The sequence below is a fragment of the Gadus morhua genome, chromosome 8 (genome assembly GCF_902167405.1).
Source record: "Gadus morhua chromosome 8, gadMor3.0, whole genome shotgun sequence".
Classification (NCBI taxonomy): Eukaryota; Metazoa; Chordata; class Actinopteri; order Gadiformes; family Gadidae; genus Gadus; species Gadus morhua.
The window spans coordinates 24562944-24572381 of NC_044055.1; the positions used below are offsets into that span (position 1 = coordinate 24562944).

At 43.0% G+C, this 9438-nt stretch overlaps 1 protein-coding gene across 1 annotated transcript in view; it reads right to left on the reverse strand.

Annotated features, from left to right (window-relative positions):
- LOC115548959 (MAGUK p55 subfamily member 7-like) overlaps positions 1-5336 on the reverse strand; it is a 32527-nt gene extending 27191 nt beyond the window's left edge. The window contains exons 1-5 of the mRNA XM_030363918.1: positions 4934-5336; positions 4243-4274; positions 3486-3604; positions 2200-2277; positions 777-854 (exon numbers count right to left, since the gene is read on the reverse strand). Coding sequence (XP_030219778.1) covers positions 777-854; positions 2200-2277; positions 3486-3604; positions 4243-4267 — 300 coding nt within the window. The 5' untranslated portion in view covers positions 4268-4274; positions 4934-5336. The remainder of the gene's footprint in view (positions 1-776; positions 855-2199; positions 2278-3485; positions 3605-4242; positions 4275-4933) is intronic.
- Positions 5337-9438: the final 4102 nt, after the last annotated feature.

A 9438-nucleotide genomic window follows, 5' to 3' on the forward strand; every position in this document is an offset into this window, starting at 1 on the left:
TGTGAGCTTCTGAATGCAGGCCAGGAACTAACAGGTTGTTAAGTTCTGTTTAAACAAACCTGTCGGCTTGCACTTGGCCACCTTCAGGTCCTCTTTAGGGACAAGCCTGGTGTATTACGGCCTATTGAAAAACGATGGTGTATGTGTGCCTGTGTGTGTTTGTATGAGTGCGTGTGCTTGTCTCTGTATGTCTGTGAACTCTGTATGTTGGTGTGTGATTGCATGTGTGTGTGATTGTGTATGTGAGTGGGTGTGTGTGTGTCTCTGCAAGTGTGTGTATGTGTGTGTGTTCGTGTGTGTGTGACGTGGTATGCATGCCAAAGTGTGAGGTGTGAGTAAGTGAATGTGTAGGTGTGCACCAGCCTGTGTGTGTGTGTGTGTGTGTGTGTGTGTGTGTGTGTGTGTGTGTGTGTGTGTGTGTGTGTGTGTGTGTGTGTGTGTGTGTGTGTGTGTGTGTGTGTGTGTGTTTGTGTGTGTATGTGACTTTGTGTGATCCTCTAAATGAGAGCTTGGGTTAGAGAACATTACCCAGAGGGTGGTTTGCAACATGCTGGTGGGGCTAATATGTGTCAACAGGCCATGACCCAGGGACCAATGAGGGGGTTGAATACATTCCTCAGACTCTAATATGTCTATATTAGAGTCTGCAGGGAGATTCTATAAAGCAGAATCCTAAAATCACATGAATTTCCTGTGTGAGTGTGTGTAGTGTGAATGTTGGTGGGTATGTCACCTTTAGATGAAGAGAGTGGTTATAATACAGCCTTACTACTCACCTTGAAGTGAGGCTCACAGAGAAGGGACAGCAGCTCCTCCCCCTGGACTGTGGAGTAATTTGACAACTCATCTACAAGCTGGAGGGAAAGAGGGCAAAAATAATTTATGACATTTCAGTCAAAGTGAGTTTGAGTTTGCTTTAGATCTTTCGTATTTATACTCTCACTGCATCAACCCCCCCCCCCCCACCTCCAAAAAATGAAAGAAAGAAAGAAAGAAAGAAAGAAAGAAAGAAAGAAAGAAAGAAAGAAAGAAAGAAAGAAAGAAAGAAAGAAAATCTAATTCCCTAATTCCCATCCACCGCAGTCACCGTTTGCATTTTTTAGGGGGTAGAACACAGGATTTCCTTAAAACAATGTAACCGTGGCAACAATGGTGGTATGTTCGATCGAGAGACAGAGAGAGAGAGAGAGAGAAAAAACGCCGCTGCCATTGTCGTGTTGTCTGTCGTATTAGTGTAACAGACTTCTACTGCTTCAAGATGTCCCGGCCGCTCTCCAGCAAACACAATGCATGAAGGTCATTAGTTTCCACTGTGCGCAAACAGAAGCATCACTGAGGGAAAACAGATCCGTGCAGCCCCCACGCACCCCTCCACTAGCCCAACACCACCATCAACCAGCCCAACCACCCACTCTGCCTCCCTCCCCTCCAAAAGGCCTGAGTGATTCAAGCCAGGGGGAGAGAGAGAAGGGGGGGGGGGGGGGGGAGAGAGGCTGTGGAGAATGAATTAGAATCAGTACCAGAAGCATGACGTATGAAGATAGAGGGGATGAGATGGGAAGGGTTGTATTTTGTGTTGGGGGGACAGACAGTGTAGTTAGGAATGAAGAGAGAGGAGAGGGGACAGGGGACAGGGAATACATAGCTAGAGACCCGGTGAAAAGTATGTTTATTGGTGAAAAGACGTTAAGGGTAGCTCTTAGGTTTTCTGTTTTCTTCTGAAGAACACTGAATGCTTGTTGGAAAAGTAAATGAAATCAAAGCTGTGAGTGCGAGGAGCAGTGAGGAGCCTAGCAGTAGTTTTGGATCATTGTAGTGGGAGTACTCAGCGTCACTTCATCTTACATCCAGACTGAATATTTCTCCTCCAACATGAAATATTAGCCAATGCATGAAATCCTTTTAACAGCTGAACAGCTCAACAGTGCCCTGGATAACCTAAAAGAGACCAAAAGTACACTAAATAAGCAAAAAGTACACTGATATTAAAGATGACCTCTTCTCTTTCACAGATCAAAACATAACATGTTTTAATCTAACATGCATTCCATAAGCTTTGAGCCATTAGGTTGTTTAGTACAGGATACATCGTCACAATGTTACTAGTTGTATTAGGTCATTGTGGAATACTACTTACGCTGCTACTATAGGACTGCTATGGACTTGTACGATGATCCTGTAGTATTACAAGGTACCTACGTTGGGCACCAGCGTGGAGGCCTGGTCACGGGCTGGGATAGGACCACGCTTCTCGAAGCGTTTCAGACGCTCGTGGATCTGTGGTAATGACAAGGTTATGAAGAGGTCACCACGATGTCCCATCGAGGTTCCACTGCGGACCACTGTGATCTATATGCTCCACTTCTGTAGATGGATTTAAACTCTGCCTGTGTGCTTCAATGTCCTCTATCAGAGGACATTGTGACTGCTAATTACACTACTACGCTGACTAATAAACCAGCAAGGTAATGACCTGCTACTAAAGCTATTATATTACTATTTACAATTACCAAAACTACAACTGAAATTTGTGATGGAAAATCTACATGTTGTATTGTTTTGGTCTATATGAATTTAAGTTTTGTTGCTATTCTGTGTAATTTTATATAGTGTCTGCCTTCTGGGCTCCTTTTGGGTCATTTAAAGTGTGAACGTTCGAGAGTCGTGTGAAGCATTTTATTGCCTGCCTGTTCCTATCTTCTCGTGTGTTATCTTTAAATCAGCTTCCGAACAATGCTTAGATGTCCTCGACACTCTGGCTAACGTCAACAAAGCCAGAGGTTACATTGAACGGCCGCCGACCCCACCTTAGCCTCGGTGGGGGTAGCTTCAACTGTAAAGATAACAATCTGGTGAACAAAGACTTTTAGTATTGGGGGACCACCCCCTCCAGATGCCAACCCAAGTGAATAAGAGCTCATTGATTGGAAGACTCAGTGGACTTCTGCAGCGTACCTTCAGAGAATGAAGTAACACGCAAAGAGAAGCTCCCATCTGAGGCCTCAGATTATTGTAATGTATGCCTGTTATGTTGTTTGTTGATGCATGTTGTGATGTATCTTTGTTCATACTTTTATTACAAATATATATAACCACTAATTGTCAACAGTATTGTGTGCTTTTTGCATCTAAATATCTCATCTGCTTAGACGCAATATCTGATACAGAAATTGCCACGACAAATTATAAGACTGCTAATGCTACTCCAGCTACTGCAAACACCTACTACTAATAATTTGACTTCACCTCATCATAATCATCCTCATTATCAATATCACCATCATCATCATTATCAACATCACCATCATCATCATAAATCTGACCAATTTTCAGGAAAATATGGAATAAATGTTTCTAAATCATATAGTAGGACAAGAAAGGGTCCATCGTGGTAACACCTTCTGTTGAACTCTGCATTCAGTTCCTCCAACCATCTAGTGTTTAGAACGAGATGGCTGCTCGGTGAATGATAGGCCCAGAACTACCTTGAAGAGAAGATGTAGTTTCTTCTCCATCAACATGCTGTGGAGGAACCGATAGTCCTCCTGTCTGTCTGCATGTGCCTCTGTTCCGGACATCACTGATGACAGCAGACTGCATACGCCTGGAGAACAGACACACACACACACACACACACACACACACACACACAGACACACACACACACACACAGACAGACAGACAGACAGACAGACAGACAGACAGACAGACAGACAGACAGACAGACAGACAGACAGACAGACAGACAGACAGACAGACAGACAGACAGGCAGGCAGACAGACAGACAGACAGACAGACAGACAGACAGACAGACAGACGCACACACGCGCGCGCACACACACACACACACACACACACACACACACACACACACACACACACACACAAACACACGCACACACACACACACACCAACACCCACACACACACACGGCAGGGAGTAGTCCACCTGTCTCTGTTTATTAATGATGGGAGGAGTGGTCTGGAGACGACAAAACGAGGGTAGGAACACGTCTGAGGGGTAATAGTCAAAGTCAGGGTGTGGCAAACGTTGGGGTGGGGGGGGGGCTTTTATGAATGTTTAATGTGCAACCTGGAGTATAGCTGTATTAGTAATAAATGCCTTGTCAGTCATGTAGATGTAATATTAATTGTGTACTCTAATCAACATGGTCAGAGGGGGCAGGTAGCAAAGCCAATCTCATGTTGCCTTGCCAGAACGTGCCACAGAATGCACATACCTCTGTGTTCGGTTCGACTAAGCATTCTCGGACTGGAAAAGAAATTTGATGACATTAAAATAAAGCAATAATACTAATAGGGTTACTTTGTAAAAATTGTGCGCCCTATTGATGCGTAATATAGCAATGATAGAGGCCTCTGCATGTCGTATATTTTTAAGAGTGAGTCTTTTGTGGAAATACTGCCCCCTGTTGGCGACAGATGCAAAGGTGTAGAACCATTCAATAAGTCATTAGGATGACATTACAATTTTTTCCTTTCATGGAGAGAAAATTTAAAACCTATACAGTAAGGGCCTTTCTTTTGACAGCCACATATGTAATGATAAGCTCCACAAGAAATTATACAAAAAAGTTGAGAACACAGATGACGATTATTTAATGGTTTAATTCTAATTCAATCAACGCCCGATATATATGGGATTCAACTAGTCGAAAGAACGGTATTAGTTTACAAACCATGATTCCTTGTTACGAAAAACGTAGTGATCTTTGAATACAATTATTATTAAATATCTACAGAAAGAACAGGCCTAGAACCTTGTCTATATTATTAATTAATGCAAACTAATATACTTTAACCAGTGGAGATTTCTGCTCATCTCAACAGCAACAACCACAATAACAATGATATTCTAGTGGACAAAGTTTTTTATCAAGAGAATAACAGTTGAAGAAGATGGAAATGTACCTGAGGTATTACACCGCCTTCTGGTTGGCCATTATTCTTCAATCAACCAAAGATTTATTTCATTTACTATCCAGTATCCACTGTAAAAGCTTAGGCAGCGTGATAGCATTGCTTGATGAGTCAGATGGTAGAGGCAACTGGCCGATACGGGAAATGTGTGTCAGCTCTGACCTAGATAAAGCACAAGGACAATCAATGCAATCATTATTGGGCATATCCGAGTGGTACTCACTTTGTAAATGAGGAAAATATTTATGGGAAGTTTACATAACATAGCCTATATAATTTCAGGTAGACAGCTCCTAAGTGAACAAAAAGTGTTTAGGCAGTTTAATGAATAGTTTTAGTGTGTTCTTCAGAAGACAATTTACAGGTAAGGATTAATGGATGGATGGATGGATGGTTGTTGTAGTTGTTGTTCTTCTTCTTGTTCTTCTTCCTCTTTTCTTATTACAACTTGTGGCAACCCGTCTCTGGCACAGCGCCCCTGGAGGCCCAGTGGGCAGGTTGTGGAGGCGGTGTACCACAGATTTTCAACAGATGGCGCCAGTAAGAGCATTGGTGCCAATCATTGAATTGCGGAGCACCTGAGGAGCAGGTGGGGAAGCATGCTTTAAAAAGCATGCTTCCACACTCATTCAGGGCTCTCCTGTTTTGCGCGTGCGGAGAGACCAGTCGCCATGGGCGATGTGATTCCACACGGAGGAATTGGATTCCTCCAAAGCTGGGTTTTGTTTGGTTTGATAGATATATAATTTATGCTTGAATAAAAGTGCCATTTTGGCTTTAAGTAAGCTCCAGTTCGTGTGCTGATTGGAAGGAGGCGGCTCACTCACCAAGCCGGGTTACCACGAACTGTCTAAGTTTCTCTTATTACTTGTTTTTTTCGATTATTATTGTGATCTATGCCTCTACTTATTTTTTTATTTGTACTTATCTTTATTTACTTTATCTTGTATTGTTGGTGCTATGTGGCTGAGAAGCCTAAGAATTGTGCACACTGAACAATAAGATGGAATAAAAGTAACTGGTGTTTTTACACTGCCAAATATGCCAATCTTGTGCCTTTTTCCCGTCATGGTCCGCACGATTACAATGACCGTTGTAAATTACCGGCTTGAACTAGCACCCCAATTTACCCTCCCAGACCCTACACAGATTGGTGGTTTCATTTTGATGTAATTGCGATTAGACGGCTATGCGGTTCCAGGGGCGGGACTTGGGTAGAGGTTTTGCTACGTTGTCTCTACAATAGAAACGACACGATATCAACATGAGTAGTTCTAATGGTGTGTTCCTGAATCCTCGGACGCCAGCGTTCAGAGTTACATCATTTGCGATTTCGGAGCATTTATAGCGTTCCTGTTCGTCTTTCTGATTGTGTCATGAAATTGGCTAGTCGTTAGCATTAACATTAGCCTCTATAGCAAACCAGCCCGAAAAAACAACACAACTTTAGATAGTATTGTACGCACAGCAAGACCATGCAATGTATAAATTGGTGACCGGAATATAGTAGCAATGTAATCAAGTGTGTAATAGCATTTAAAATGACCAACTTGGTACAAATGCAAAGCAAATAAATCTCTTCAAAGGCGCAGACATTTTGTTGAGAGCGTCATCACTGCTCTCGGTCTATTCTCAGATTTCCGAAAGATGAAGACAAAAAGGGGGCGTGCCTCAGAGAAATGCCGCAAGAAAGCTGGGATATCTTCGACTTTTGACTCGGAAGTCTCGGAAGTCCGAGGAACATAACATAACTGAGACGGTGAATTCCGCAATGTGCTGTCCATCTTGGGAGAGAAGGTGATGCAGTCGCATTAAACAAAGACAGGGAAAGGGTGCGATCTATGAGAAGGACGCAGGGGAACTTTCCTTACGAGGCTTTTGTCTAACCCTAATGTTGCATTGTCTGACAATGGAAGGACAAGGAATTGGACAGGGTCAAGAGCCAGAGAGAAGAAGAGGAGTGAGGCTGCCTGAGAATTTGTGGCCCAACAGACAGGAACGTCTGGAGGTGTAGGAAGACTGAACTGTAATTCCTACAGCAAAGCATGTACAGTTTACCCTAAGGTGATTTTCCTATGTGCACATTTCTAGCAATGACATGGTCTGTCAACAAATTACAGTACAAACAGTCAAAGCGTAAATGTGAATCTTGTCCAGTCTCTTACAATCAATCTCCCACATACACTAAGGTGTAACTTACAATTTACAATAATTGTCTTCAAAACTTTAGCCATAGTTTACATCAGAACATCCCTCCAGGGTACACTGTTATATTGACAACATGACTAAGCAATTTGTCTTATCCGTACACAATGACACAAGGACTTGTCATTCTGATGGCACTCACATGTTCATTGACACAGATATTTACTTTTGAGAAACAAAGTAAGGATTTTGAGCAAGAGACTGGCTTCTGCAGGAAATCCATGGTGTTTTGCCATTCGTCCGAATTATTTTGAGAAATGCATTTACTGTTTTGCAAATTTCAATTCTGATCTGAGAAATGTACCAAAGCGACTGAGAAAAACTGTAATAACAAAGGGAGAGGCACAGGGCTCGGTCTTAGGCCCAGTTTTTTTTCACATTTTTTTATTAATACCATTGTCCCCATGCTTAATTGCCAGGTTCATCTTTATGTGGATGACACTATTCTGTATTGTATTGCTGACTCTGTAAAGATAGCCATGGAACAGCTTCAGGTTTCGTTTAATGTCCTTCAAAATATTTTACCTGCATGGTCTTAAACTCGTGATAAATGCTCAGAAAACCAAATTTATGCTGTTCTTTAGAACTAGGAACTGGCATCATGACATGTGCATAACCACTCTAAAGGGGTCTACCATTGAGAGGGTCTCGGAATACAAGTATTTAGACAGAAGATAGGCTTTTTATTTAGGAACAGATGTAATTTCCCAATTTTCTTCTCTCTGCACTGGATTGCGGAGATGTGGTTTATAGACATGCATCTGCCACGTCTGCGTTCACACCAAAAGATGCATTTGCTGCCCGAACGCGTTGACGCCGAAGTTTTGCGGCGCAGCAAATCAAGTTTTGCGGCGCAGCAAAAGTTTTGCGGCGAAGCAAAGGTTTTGACGCGCAGCAAAAGTTTTGCTGCGCCGCAGTTTTGCAGCTCGGGAAGATTCGCGGCACGGCAAGTTTTGCCCGCGGTGCTTCTGAATTCATTCACAACCATGGCCGACATTACGAGCATTGCATGTTTACCTGTTGTGGAAGAGGTAGAGACGTCGGAATGCCCGTCATTTATGGTTTCATGAGACCATTCGGAGCCTGGAAGGCTGGTGCTGCCTGGCAGCACCCAGCTGGGTTTTGTTTGGGGTTGTTTTCTAGACCTTTAGCATACAGTTTAGTTTAACTGTAAACACAACTACACTACAGAATGCTGATTTGTGGGTTTTTTCGAGTTACTAAATAAATGTAACGGTAGTGAACTCTAGGTCACTCCAAGGGAGTAACACTGATTGGCTGTTACGGCATGTCACTCAGTGGCAACGCCTCAGTGGCAACGCTGTTGAACGCTGAGTGGCTGTCATCACGCGTTTGCTGCCGAAAAGTTGAAATATTTCAACTCGAGCAGCATTTGACGCGCCGCAAAATACGTGAACGCGCCCGCCGCCCGTGCCCGGCAGCGGGCACGGGCATGCCGCGCTGCAAATCAGATTTTGACGCGCCGCAAATCAAATTTTGCTGCCGGTTTTCTCGGCAGCAAATGCTGCGGCAGCAAAGCAGCAACGCGTCTCTGCATTCACTTTGAATGGGATCGTGCCGCGTGTCAACTTTTTGCATCTTTTGGTGTGAACGCAGGGTCAGGGCCCTGGATACTGTCTACCATTCAGCCCTTAGATTCATAACGGAGGAAGCCTATAGTACCGACCAAGTTGGATGGATTTCTCTCTCCGCAAGGTGCAATTTGCATTTGTTTTTATTTATTTATAAAGCATTATCAGGGAAACTTCCAGTCTATATCACATCATTGATTGACTGATATTCAAGCCCCTACCAGACACGGGCTGGCAGGTTGGCATCAAAGATCCCTCAAGTCTGTCCTGACTGAGCTAGGGAAAACTGCTTGCCTCGTCAGCCTGGAATACCCTGAAGCATGAGCTAGGTATTAACACCTTGGTTCCAATTAACCTTTTTAAGACATCGCTCGAAGACCACCTGTCTCATTCATGTAATTGTATTATTACATTTTGTCTGTTATTATTTATATGTTTTAATTGTCTGTGTTTTATTTTTCTGCTCTTAATATTTGTATCCTGTTATTTCAGTTAAATTCCTAAATCGATTAATCCTTTGTACTTTGTAATTCAAGTGTATTTCACTCGACATCATTGCAAATGAGGGTTCTGCCCTCATTGAAATTAGAGTTTAAATAAACAAATCAGTGTAATTGCCAGGTGTTCTGTCGCGGCTTGGCAGTGTAAAAATGTTGGATCAACACTTTTACACTGCCAAGCCGCGACAGAACAGGGGTG